The sequence below is a fragment of the Sinohyriopsis cumingii genome, chromosome 13 (genome assembly GCF_028554795.1).
Source record: "Sinohyriopsis cumingii isolate HCF-2022 chromosome 13, ASM2855479v2, whole genome shotgun sequence".
NCBI lineage: Eukaryota > Metazoa > Mollusca > Bivalvia > Unionida > Unionidae > Sinohyriopsis > Sinohyriopsis cumingii.
The window spans coordinates 70469291-70483603 of NC_142973.1; the positions used below are offsets into that span (position 1 = coordinate 70469291).

The following is a 14313-nucleotide window of genomic DNA, read 5'->3' on the forward strand; positions in this document are numbered from 1 at the left end:
GACTTGTATGATCAGACCAAAGTAAACTATTATCAACAAGAATATGAAGAATTTTATCCTTGGAAACCACTTTCAGTTTTTCATTTTTATAGAAAAGGCTCAAGTCATTCGACTTAAATAGCGTCTTTTTTACTGTGTTGCTGTTCTCCTTAGACAACATTTGAAACCTATTTAATGCCATTTGAAGATAGTTTTCTCAGTTTTGCAGCTGTATTTGTCAGAGAAAGTAGTGTCAACAGCTTATAGATCATTTGATGATACTTTATTTCCAATCATATGAGGAAATCATTTATGAAAATAACAAACAAAAGTGCCAAGTCTAGATCCTTGTGGCACACCAGTTTATGTTTTTTTCAGATACATGTGCATTTAAAGTAACTGTTTGAAATCTGTGATTCGGGTATAAAGCAAACCATTTGTCAACAGTGTCACTAAGTTTTTTCTAGAAGTTCATGATGTACAAGATGAATTGCTTTTCAAATATCAACCATAATGCATCCAACTAACTTTCTTTCATCTAAAACCTGCAGCCATATATCAGCCACATATGTTAGTGCTGTTACATGGAAATGATTTTGCCTAAAACCAGATGAGTAATTATGGAGACTCTTGTGGTTATTAACTGCATGCATGTCATGCGATGCCTCACCTGTGTTGGCTAATCAGGGTAAGAACTAATGCATCAACTATCCTTTCAATAGTGGTCATATTGGCTGTAAGATTATTATAAAAAATTGTCTTTCACCTAGTAAAATTTGGCTTCTAGGTGTGGACAATGATAATAGCTTTTAAGCAGATTTTAAAACAGTGACAGGGGAAAAAAAGAAACAGAAATGCTTTATACATTACTATCTCATCCTTGATATAGAAAAGAAAAGAAACAGAAAATTAGTACGTCTACTTCGGCAAAGAAAAGAAATGTTGTTTTTTTTATTATACCTCCCCAATGGAATTGGGGGTTTATAGGTTATAAACATGAGTCAGCTCATCCGTCACACTGTTTTTGCCTAATTACTTCTGATGTGTTGTGTGGGTATGTGCATTTTGATAATTTTATGTCACATATAAGAATAGGCTTTGTCAGATTATTATGGGGGATGGGGTATTCTGTAAGAATTCATTGTCAAGTATAGTTATCTCGAAATAATTCCAAATTTGGTGTACAATTTCAGCCAAGAGAATGATGTTTGAACAGAAAAGAAAGCTTCACTATAACGAGTTCCAGGCTGTCAGATTAGCACAAAATCTGATGGAAGATGATGATGAGGAGGATGTGGATGAAGAAGAAAAGTATGCTGATGCTGATGATGATGAAAATGAAAATTATCAGGATGTAGAAACCGAACACAACACACTTCTTAATGCTAGACAAACAAGTCCAAAGTCAGAGAGTGAGGAAAACATCACAAGACACCAAGTACAACTGTCTCCAGGGGAAACACTTATAGAATAGCCCTTAATTAAATAACTGGATCCTAAAACTATAAAATTACAGTGGTTGCTGATAAGTTAGTTATTTACATTGATTTGTATAAAAAAAATCTACTGACCATGGCCTCTTTGTATGTCAGGCAACAATAAATCTACATAAGATATCCTTTGTTACTCTGGGTTTTTCTTTTGTTTATTTACACACGTGTGATGTTTAAACTAACTCTTAAAAGTGGGAGAAATTCCTTTAATTCATTACTGAGATTCCTCCAGCCAAGACTCACAGCCGTTGGAGGTATATACCTTGTCTATTGATTCTGCTTGGTTGGTAGTTTTATGGAAACCATGTAAGGTAAATAATGTGTTAAATAGGTTCAAACATGAAATTTTTTTCCTGTGCATGACTAGACACTCTAAAAACCGCAGAACAAGGGTCATCAATTCATTGTTTGGAGTGACAGTATCCAAATTTTGAAATTTCTCTTATCTAATTACTTGCACGACAATTTTGAATAAATATTTCATTTTAGAAGAATGAATTGTTTTTATCATGGAAAGCCGTTTTCTACTAAGTGGTTTTATTGATTTACAACATGAAAATGTGTAAACTGGAATGCATTATGTTCTTCACTGAAGGATGTCAGAGCGTACACAGTTCCCAATAAGTCTGACATTATGCAAGTTGTGAAGGAAATGAAACTGATGAATTTTGAAAATCAAGCAATTATTGATCCAGTCCGATTCCACTGAAAATGTCAATAAATCTGGTCTTCAAAACACATTTACAGGTGTATTTTTTAATTAAATTGATTTAATTAATTAATTTCAATAAATACATTAGATCCTTCTTATCCAGATACATTGATGAATGCAAATAACACCATATAGATGCATGTTTAAATGAACTAATTTGTGGATTAAACTGAAACACTTGGGGATCCTGTGGTACTTTCTGTGTGTGTAAAGAATTTACATGTTATAAGTGATGACCCTTTATACTGAGGTAAATTTAAACTTGGCTTGTCATATTAAAACATGAAAATATGGCCTGTAATTATTTGAAGCAGCATTATAGAGGTTTCTGCCGATTTATGCAAATTTGACTTGCACAAATTTTGCATTAACATGAATGATTTCATATGAAAAACATTTAATGTAATGTTTTTTTAGTGACATCCAAAACATAATGAAATTATTTGTCTGAAACAAAAAAAATCCATTTCAAACAGCTAAAATGAATGGTATTAAAGTCAATTGAACTACATATTTTTGCAATAAAACCAAATATTTTGAGTTATGTTACTATGGGCGGCTAGTCATACCCAAATTTTATATAGATTAGTTGTCAGTGGCAACGTTGATGTATCTGTGCACTGCATGCCATATTACTGAATGATGGGAAAGACAACAAACACAGTTATCAGTTCCTTTTGTCACATCAAACTCCCTTGGTAGAGATTAGGTAAACTGTTGTTCTAAATTAATGTAAAAGAGTAATTTCTGTCCTGGTCAAATGATTCTTAAAACATTGATGGCCTTAAGTTTGTATTCATTCTTAATATTATTATCAGTTACTTGTTCAAATAATCATATCAGATCTAGCAAGGACTAAAGTTGAATCAGAAGCAGCTATGGTAGTGGAAAACTCTATAGTGCAGCCCTTTACTGGTAAACTAGATAATAAAACATGTCATTATTTCTCAGGAACAAATTTATCGAGTACTTACAATTTCTAGTGGGGGGCCTCGAGTGGCCAAGTGGTCTAAAGCGCTCGCCGTTACGGATCACTGCCATCTCACCTCTGTCTCCGTGAGTTCGAGTCTCAGTCTCGGCTAACGCTAGTACGTGAGAAAGCCTGTCAGTAGCTTCTCGTGGGTCGGTGGTTCTTCCCGGGGTTTTCCAGGGTTCTTCCTCCACCAATTATACTGGCCGCCATGTATAGCCTATCTTGTGCTGAAAAATGGCGTTAAACCATACAAAAACAACAACAACAACGATTTCTAGTGCAAATGATGATCCAGATAAAGGAGGTTCTGCAATAATTCCCATTCTGATCTGACAGAGTCCAACTCATTTCAGATCAAAATGTAACCCTAAAGACTACCAGACAAGAACCTGCTAGCACCATTTAGATTCAGCAGCCCAGTTTAGGCCAAAAAGACTTTTAAATGTGAAACTGTTAACTTCATGGTTATTTTACTTAGTTTCATTTAAACTGTTATTTCTTTAATAATGTTTTTTTCTTTGTTGGGCATTTTTGAAGAATATTGAATGGTATGTGATATCATATGGTAGCCCCTGTGCTACGGGCACGAAAGTTATTAAAATCTGATTTATGAATTTCATGATAATCGGTCAAATCAGCACAACTTTGATTAACTAGACTAGATTGTAACTGTGTGCATAAGATTTCTTGTATCCTGTGGTGTAACAAAAGCATTTTTTGTTTGTTCGGTAATTAAGGCCAAGCTGTGCATTAATTGTTCTGGGTCATAGTATTTCTCACATGTTAATACCCAGGAGGTCATAGTATTTCTCACATGTTAATACCCAGGAGTTCATAGTATTTCTCACATGTTAATACCCAGGAGGTCATAGTATTTCTCATATGTTAATACCCAGGAGCATATTCTTGAAACTTATTGAGTACAACTAAACTGAGACTTGAAGTATAAAAGCTTGACAGTCATTGACTGCAGATAGGATAATCAAAGAAACTGGAATAACAGAACTTTCAGATCTTTCTTGGATTCTTCTACTGGACTGCCAAATTTTGATAACTTTTGCAGCCATAGTATCATATTAGATTTGGGGGTTTAAAGCATGAGCTTGAAGTTCTAGCTTGAAAAGTATTAATTCATGCAAAGTGTGGTGTGGACTTGTTAGCAGACAGAGCTGACTTAACATAAATTTTTAAAACTTTTTTTGGAGTATAGGGTTAGCATTATCCTGAAGCATGGACTTGTCATAGGAGCATTGCCATTTATAACCTAAATTATTATTGCTCTTTTATTGCCATATATAGCCTCAAATATTATTGTTCATTTTATTGCCATATATATCATAAGGGCTGTTCCATTTAAACATACATGGTACCCAGGGAAGGCAGTTTTTAAAAAATGTATGCCAGGGTACTTTAATTTCACTGAGTACATATTAAAATGACAGGAAAATTCTAAATTGCATCTATGAGTGAGTACCCTACTTTAAAAGTGCCTTCTGTGGGTCCCATGTATCTTTTAATAGAACAGCCCTAAAATATTATTGCTTGTTCCATTGCAAGTTGTTTGCAATCATGCTATGTAATTGAAAATACTATTTTAAATACAGAAGATCGTTGATCTTTTTTAACTTTGAGGGCATAGTTTTTGAAAGCAGTTTACTTTTTCAGGGATTTGTTAATTATGCAGTCAATAAGAGCTTAATTTACTGTAATCTGCAAATGCTTTTTAGGCAAAATGGCATATTTTTGGAAACTTGATGTGGTTTTTTTCTTTGTGTCAGTGTACTGTTGAAGTGGATATTGCATAATACGAACTGTCTATTAATGTAAAACTGATTTAATGTTTTTGATTTCTCCAGTTAAGAAATCATGCTGTCAGACAAGTTAGTTTCAGTCACATATTACTTGCACCTGTTTAACAGAATTGAACTAAACTATGAATAAAATATTGATCTGTGTAGGTAAGTTATGAAAGTTCCACTTTTGTCATTCTTTGCCATCCAGAAAGATGTATTATATATTTAAAGTGGCTAAATGGTGTAGTGTAAGATGAGAGGAAGGGGTCAAAGTATTTCTTACATGAATTTGAGTTTACTTTCTTCATTTTTTATCTGAATTCTCCCTGCTGGCTTGGGGATGTAGAATAGGCCTAATGTGCATAGTGTAAAAGGTGACTAATGGAGGCAGTCATTTTGACCAGGGATACGTCCTGTGATGTTCATGCTAATAAAGTCTTTAAAAGATTTAGGGGTACATTTATAAAAATTTAGCTTTGTATTTTAAGGATCTTTCACTTTTTCGCTTCCATTTTTGTTTTTTATGCCTTTTTGGGACATACCTAAACTTACTCTGCATTATATAGCCAGGATTGTGCTGATGTGTCATTAAACCCATTACATACATACATACATATATACATATGTATGTACATACATACATATGATGGAACCCTACAGTAGAGATGGTTCCATCTACTCATGAGCAATTTATTTAAAAATTAATTTTTTGGGTATTGCATAAACCTCATTTGAAAATAAAATGTAGTTCACAAAAAATAGGATGATTACTATTGAAGTTATTAGAGTGTGAATTTGAATACATTATTGACAGACATACAGGTCAGAGATACTGTGTACAGGTTTCAGTTCTTCTGTAATTATGTACTACTCGCACATAACGGCAGTAGGAGAGGCATGTGTGTGTAACAATATGTTAATATTCATCAAACAGGTGAATGAAATCATGAGCCTTCTATTCGGGGACTTTCCGAATCAATAGGTTAGTACATTTTTAGAAGGTTTATAGGCATTTCGGAACGAATGGATGAGAAAAAAGAACAAATTACAGGTAATTTATTTCCATATTTATTCACATTAACAAAAAGTGAAATTTGGAACCTTACCAAAACAGGTTAACTTTGAAACAGTTTTTCAAGAAATCTTTTTCTCATTAGAAGGAGAGGTGCTGTCCAAGTTTAATACACTAATGTTTATAGACACATATCTTGTAGCAGTATGACTGGAAAATTGTTAAAGCTATGTTTAAAATCTTAATCACACACACACACACTTCTATCGAGGGGTTGACCAATAGACCAGTCACATGACTATGTTGTTCTCATGTACTTATATAGGAGGATTGCAGTTTTATGTCTACAGTTTGGCATATGAATGACTAAGTGCATGTTGAAATGTACATACCCATTACTGTTTTAATTTAAAATTTCTTTCAGTAGCTAAGAATCTGAAAGATTCGGTATTGATGCTTGGATGTATGTAGTAAATCAAAATTTTGGTCCTTAAGACGGAACAGCTTTTACTTACATATTTACCCTCTTCTTTCTTTGTAACAGAATCTTTTCTTTCTGCTGCGAAGGCCATTATTTTTTGTATTACATGACTTTTGTGTTTTCTTTGTTTCTTATCTTTCTTTTGAGGGCTGACCATGTTTCATCCCACTATAATTTTTATGACTACTTCATGTTTGATAATATTCTCTGAGAGTAAAGCAAATTATATTAGAAGCATATAATTGTTATGGAATGCAAAGAATACATCCAAGCATTTGTTATGCATCATATTCTTACAAAATTTGAAAGATATGAACATGTAAATATATGCATGTAGCAATGGACAAAACAACAATGCAGCAATTAATACATTAAACCTATCAGCTCATTTGTACTGATATTTCTAGTGTAGTATATTTCTAGATATATCTACTGTCCATTTTAGTATTAGTCTTTTTAGTTTAGGTATTTTTTTAAGTTGTAGTTAAAAGCCAGAAGAGCTTAGCAAATTTTTGGTGTGGATTGTCATGAAGCAAGTCTGAGGAACTTAAATTGTTATGCATTTTCATTTCTTTTTACATGTTGCTTCACCCAAATAGATAATTGTATAATTCATCTCTACTTAAGGTTGTTTTTTTTTTCACGATCATCATTCCATATATTTCATTTTAATTGTTTTTGTCTTCCATCAAAAGACATTATAGCTTGAAGTTTTCCTTTTTTATATGAATGTTATTCATGGCTTGCAGACTGCTATGAATTAAATGTGACTTAAACTGTCCATATTGCCACACTTATTTTTTTTTATGTTCACATAGTGTATTCACTTTAGTGATTTGTTTGTTACATGTATACCCAAGTATTCAAGGGAGCCATAAAAGTTAAGTACAAAGTTGCCTTTTCGTGTGGTACATTTTAAAAGCAATAATTAGTATATCTCATGCTAAATCACATGATACGGGATTGTAACAAGCTAAAAACTACATGCATTATTAAGTGAAATAATGTATATTAAAACACAGACATCATAATGTGATCTGTTACTGCAGGTTAAATCATAAATACACGGCTCCTCTCTTGACTCATTTGCACTAAGATTTGTTTTTTTGTGTGCCTAAAATGGAGTAGGAAACATTTTTGGTGGCTGGTAATTCTGATTACATTCAGAAACATCTGACTTGAAGAGGTTTTCATTTTTCCAGATCATTGGATATACAATTCTTTTGATTGGCTGTTTTACCCATGCAGTAGCAAATGGGTAAAAATATTTCCTTCTCTTTTTCTTTTTTTAAAATCATTTGGCTTATTGGACCCCACTATTTCATGTACAGGCCCTAATTTTCTCCCAGATTCAAACTTGCCCTACTTTTTGCACAGATTCATCATGTGCAATTCTGGCTGGTCTGCTCTAGTTCTGATGGCAGAAAATCTGAAATCAAGACACATAATCAGTATTTGGAACTGGTAGTTTGCCTTAAAAAGATATGGTCTCAAAAATTATGTTTTGTTCAGCTGTGAGTAGAAAGTCTGCATTACTTGGTATTATTATAGAGCTACATCTATCCCCTTTTCAGTAATACCACCTGCTTTGGTTTATCCTAAATTATCCCCTTTTCTGTAATACCACCTGCTTTGGTTTATCCTAAATTATGTTGATGCCACAAAGCTTGGAACTAGGGTAGTGTACTGCTTCACAACAAAAGAAAAACATATATGACAGTTTTAATTGTAAGTTGATGGTTGTTGAGGTAATTTACTGCGGTCCGTCATGATAACACTGTTATGGGGAGACATAAAAGTACTTTGTTGTAAAAGATGTCACCTTATACTGAGCTACATTCAGTATCAAATCTTAATTCATTCCATATTGTGTTCTCTGACCATATTTTTGTTATATGAGGGACTATGTTATACTGAGGTATTGTATGCTGAGGTTGATCATACACATGAGGGACTATGTTATACTGAGATACTGTATGATGAGGTTGATCATACATATGTGAGGGACTATGTTATACTGAGGTATTGTATGCTGAGGTTGATCATACACACGAGGGACTATGTTATACTGAGATACTGTATGCTGAGGTTGATCATACATATGTGAGGGCTATGTTATACTGAGGTACTTTATATTTAAGGGACCACAGTAACTTAAAAGTGTTCAGATGGAACACAAGAAATTAGCTGGAAAGGGAGATACCTTGATTGTTGTTCACTATCATTTACTGATTAAATCCTTTCAGCTCATGTGGCAATAAAACCAAGGGAGTTTATGGTATGGCCCTGCATCCATCAACAAGTGCTTGTTAGCATGCTGGACTCCATATTTCTGATGTATTTCAATAAAACTTGAAATATAAACTCGCATCATCAAGATCTTAAATGGGTTTGATATTGAGTTTAAGTCATGTGTGACCTGATTTCAGTCAAACTTGGAACATATGCTCCCATCACCAGGATCTTGAGAATATTTCATTAATGAGCAAGATAGATACATAGTAATTAGGTGATCTTGCATCTGATTGACTGGACTTCTTACTACTCAAGCCATATTTTTTATCTGTTGGGTTTTTTATCATTGGCATCTTAAATGGCTTTGATTATGAGCAAGAAACTTCCTATTCATATACCCCACTCACTAGAATGAAGATTTATCACAATAAAAAAGGTAAAACTAACGTTGTATACAGCATGGGAGGTTATTTAGCACATGTTCTTACACTACTACACAAGTGTGCTTAGTGAAAAAACTCATCTGTTAAGTTATGTAAGACAGGTGAATGATATCAGGCCTACATGGGTCTCTTTTTTCTTCAAAAATCTTTTTTTCTTCAAAAAATGTTTGTCTTTACAGTTTGTTAAATTGCATTATTACATGTACACCTAGTATTTCTTGTCCAGTATATTCATATATAATTTTTATGTGCATAAATTTGTGAGAAACTATATAGATCAATGCAAAGATATAATGTCACAGTTTAGACATTTAAGCGTAATAAACTTGATACAAATCAAATTGCTCTACTGCCATGTTTAGTCTTTATTAAGAAGTAATGAATAATTGAACCAAATGGCATAAGAATTCACTACCTAATAATTCTCCATTGAATCATGTGATTAGAAATAGATTTATAGGATGAAGTGAGTGCTCTATCCTTCTCATAGCTGCAGCAAATGAATGGCATGTGATGTAATGCTTAGAAAACATGTATATTTTCAGGCAAAAGATAATAGACTGACAGTTTAATGTCAGAACTGTTACTGTTTTTTTATTTTTCACTAAATGGCAACCATTTTACAGAATGTGTATGATTGCTCAATTAACTGCAATAAAAAGTAGAGTACACATTGAAATAATATGAAAACTACATGGCACTTTGATTACTAGTGCTGTTTGCCTTTTCACTCACTTGAAAGTTAATACACCTTTAGAAAACTCACAACTGTTTAAACATTAAAATTTGTCTTACATTTAGGGTGTTGAATAATATGGTGCTATTTCACCACCCTATATAACATTTGCCATTTCAGTCTTAAGAAAGATTCTGACAGATGCATATGTTGAACATCTAGTATGTTTTGCCTCATTTTGTTAGCTGCATTTATTTCAACAGTGCTAATCTTAATTTGCTGTGTAACGCTTAGATTTTTATTTTTAATGTTGCTAGTACCCTGTTGGTAATAGTTTATGTTCAAAAACTACAATACAGGCCTACATTTGCACATATCATAGATTGTTTTCATTTTCAGATTCATCTCCCTTGAAAATGGGTGACAGCCATCAAATGAGTTGTTGTTGTAGGATGTAATGCCATTTTTCAGCACAAGACTGTACATGGCTGCCAGCATAAATGGTAGAGGAAGCCTTGGAAAAAAACACTGACCTATGAGAAGCTATGTTTACCCACATTGGCCGGGCCCAGGACTCGAATCCATGAGGACAGAGGTGAGATGGCAGTGATCTGTAACAGTGAGCACTTTAGATCACTCTGGCACTCAGGACCCCGCCATCAAATGGGTAAACTTTCTCATGAATTGTAACTCACTGGAATATTAATTTGACCGAGATTGTTAGATTTAGCAAAACAATTACACTGCCATAGGAGGGCCCTGGTGGTCTCAGGTGTTTGCCTTTATGATCACTGCCATCTCACCTTTGTCCACATGGTTTCAAGTCTAGGGCTTGGCCATTGTGAGTATGTGAAAAAGCTTGCTGATAGCTTCCCTTGGGTTGGTGGTTCGTTTAGGGTTCTTCCTCCACAAGTTATACTGTCCACCATATATAGCCTATCGTGGGCTGAAACATGGCATTACACCCACAACAACAACAGTGCCATTCAGAGACCTGCCAACTCTTACGATTTTGCTGTAAGTCTTACGAAAATTACCCTTAAAATACGGACTTACGGCATACTAGCAAAAGTTATGGAAAAATCATCCTTGCCTAAAATCTGGATAATTGGTTCATCCATGTTTTATTTGGATCTGGGTTTCATCTTAGAATTAGTGAAATTAGTCAGGGAACCAGACTTACTTTACAGTAGCACACCAGACACTTTAAATGCACCTATTTGTTCATGCAAAGCATCTGCATGTTCAAACTGTTGATTATAGAATTTTAAGAATGGCATCCAGAACGCAATGCATGTTTAAGATGAAACAGAAAATAAGCAGCTAGAAATATGTTAATAATCATATCAGAAGAATAGACAGGAGTATTCAGATTCTTGTGAATAAAAGCTTAAAAAGACACAATTATGTTCATTGGACCTCGCATGCCAATTTGTGTACGTGTCGTGGCGGAAGATATTATTGCCGTCATCATGTGCAATGGAAAATAATTTCCAGGAATTATGTCAAGTTGAGAGATAGCAACAAGCCATTGAGCTGCATAGGGTTTACAACTAGAGTTTGTGCAATTTTGCTAGTGGCAAATAAAGTCAACACGTACTTTACAAACGTTTCAGTTGAACATAATGTTTATCATCGATGTGTTGAACTTTTAATTACATTTTCCAGCTTTATCATGGCAGTTATTGATATTTTATTACACCTTACTGAAAACTGGTCAATCTTACGGAGAGAAAAAAATCAACTGCTTTACTGAGACGGACTCGTCAGGGTTGGCAAGTCTACATTCAGATTTGTGCAAAGGATGTCCATCTATCATCAGATATAACCACTTCTAAAAGTCAAAACCTGTCCAGTGCTGCCTATCAAAAAGTGCTAAACAGAATTTTACTAAATTTATCAGAATTCTTTCATTAATGACCTTTCAGATTTGTACATATGATGCTTATCCACCAACAAATATGCCCATGACCATCATTGAAAAAAAATATAAAACAATTAAATTGCATCTCACAAAAATTACTAGAGAATTTGACCAAATTCAACAAAAGGAATTTGTGCATAAGGCCCATTGAAATTTATTAAGTTGATGCTGATCCATATTCAGACATGGCCGTCATTACAAAAATGATGAAGATGCAAAAAGTAGAAACCCCTTTAGGAAGGTTTCATAACATGCAATCAATAGAATCGGGAGAAATTTCTAAACTGAAGCGTCTTACTGATCATGATTTCTTGACCAGCTGCTCCTGCATTTGGTGATAAGATGCATGTCATTTAGGCATGTGATCTTAAGCCCACTAATGCCTCCTGTTCACCCAAATTCCAACATAGATTCCTAACAGAAGAAGGTTGTCCCACAAATGATCCACCAACCTTTCATGGCTTTTGTCAACTGGTAATGGAAAACATTGGCCAGGTTTGTGAACAGCCGTGTGAGAAAAAGATTGTAATATGGCCCCTTACATGACAAGGTTGGACACCATGTTCTAGAACACTAACATAATATGGCAGACATAGATTTAAATAGGAGTAAATCTGAAAGATGATGGCTTGTTTTCATTAAAAATATCAAGACATAAGGACCAAAGTTTTGATGCTAACTATAACTGTATCCATCTATTAAGAACTGTAGTTAAGTATATAATACAAAACCTGTCTTGGTTAGCAGTTTTCACAAAAATATAATTTAGAAGAATTTGTTAAACATTAAAATACAATAGCATAGTTTCAGTATAAGAAAATTTTCTGTCTGTACCTGCTTATAAATCTAGTCAAACTGCACACTCGAATTTGCAATCTCATAATGCGTTTGCAGATCTGGATCTGTGCAGTTTGTTACGAGTAATCAGTAGGACAAACAACATAGACCCTAATTTGTTGGCACATTATGATAAAGCAGGTTCAGATCTGTGTTTGTACAGTAGTTGGGCTTGACTTATAAGTGAGTGTATATGGTAGCATTGCTAGATAATCAGATAATAGGTTCATAGATTTTGGATAATTGGTAGTTGATGAAGCCAGCTTTTGCCTGCTTTATCTTTTTCCTTTTTATTTTTGCTTGTTAAATGTTGTTTGTGCAATTGCACTTGTTTCGTGTAATTTATCTTTACATTTGGGTGTTCATGTGTGTGAATTTACCATCTGTAGTTTAACTAGTCTTGAGATCTTTGCTTAAAACAAAGAATGTTCTCAATATTAAACAACTTTGCAAATTCATCTTTAGAGGGAATTTCTTTAGTAATGAAGCATTTGTTTCTTATTTTATGAAATTTAATCAAGAATCCAATAGTAATAGATGCAGATCACAGCCTGATAAGAACAGACTAATAACTGTGTTACCACAGCCTGATAAGAACAGACTAACAACTGTGTGATCACAGCCTGATAAGAACAGACTAACAACTGTGTTACCACAGCCTAATAAGAACAGACTAACAACTGTGTGATCACAGCCTGATAAGAACAGACTAACAACTGTGTGGTCACAGCCTGATAAGAACAGACTAACAACTGTGTTACCACAGCCTGATAAGAACAGACTAACAACTGTGTGATCACAGCCTGATAAGAACAGACTAACAACTGTGTGGTCACAGCCTGATAAGAACAGACTAACAACTGTGTTACCACAGCCTGATAAGAAAAGACTAATAACTGTGACAAAGTGGCATGCTACTTTTAACTCAAATTAAGCAACATATTTTAAAGTTATTCTACGTAGGAAGGTCTCTGCATATGTGAATTTTCTGAATTATTTTAATTTTTTTATTTCTGCTATTGTAATGGTTTAATTTGAAACATTTATGATTTTACATAAGAAAGATTTACACAGGAGAATGTTCTCCGATTTAGGATCCAGAAGTGATGAAAATAAAATGTACACCATAGTTTATAGATTGATAATCAAAATGTTACTACAAAGTCATGTATCAGTACAAATATGGACAGCTATTTCAGTATGAAAATATACTTTATAAATGTTCTGATAGTCTGTTCCTGTACTATGAACAGTGCATCCATTATATTCTTGTATTGTGCTAACTTGTAAATTGTAATGTATTCAGTTGTATAGGTACTTATTTAGAGAAATCTGTTACTTTTGCAACATGCATCTAAGGTGTAAATTTCGTCCAAATGATACCCCTTTTTCTATAAATGTCAGATATGTTAAATAGGACTGTTAAATACCAAATAAAGTAAACTAGATAACAGTCACTTTTTGGGTTTTTTTTGTATGTACTTTACTGTAAAATTTAATTTAATTTGTGGATTTTATTAATCCAACAAATTAAAATGCATCTGAAATATATTGGATAAAGTCAGCATCCACAAAATGGAGTCTCAAAGATGGTTTATTATTGAGCCAAGGTTCCGACACCTTGGTAGGTCGAAAATATATTGCTGCTTTGTCCTAGCAACATAATTTGAATTTCATCAGTTACCTCCCTTAGTATGTCATGCCACCTAACCAACAGCATGGTGCATTGTACACTGGCCGAAAATGGTGAGGCAA

At 33.8% G+C, this 14313-nt stretch overlaps 1 protein-coding gene across 1 annotated transcript in view; it reads left to right on the forward strand.

Annotated features, from left to right (window-relative positions):
• LOC149785800 (protein phosphatase inhibitor 2-like) overlaps nt 1-14011 on the forward strand; it is a 41511-nt gene extending 27500 nt beyond the window's left edge. The window contains exon 4 of the mRNA XM_089979734.1: nt 1173-14011. Within this exon, the coding sequence (XP_089835860.1) occupies nt 1173-1453 (281 nt within the window). The 3' untranslated portion in view covers nt 1454-14011. The remainder of the gene's footprint in view (nt 1-1172) is intronic.
• The last annotated feature ends 302 nt before the right edge of the window (nt 14012-14313 follow it).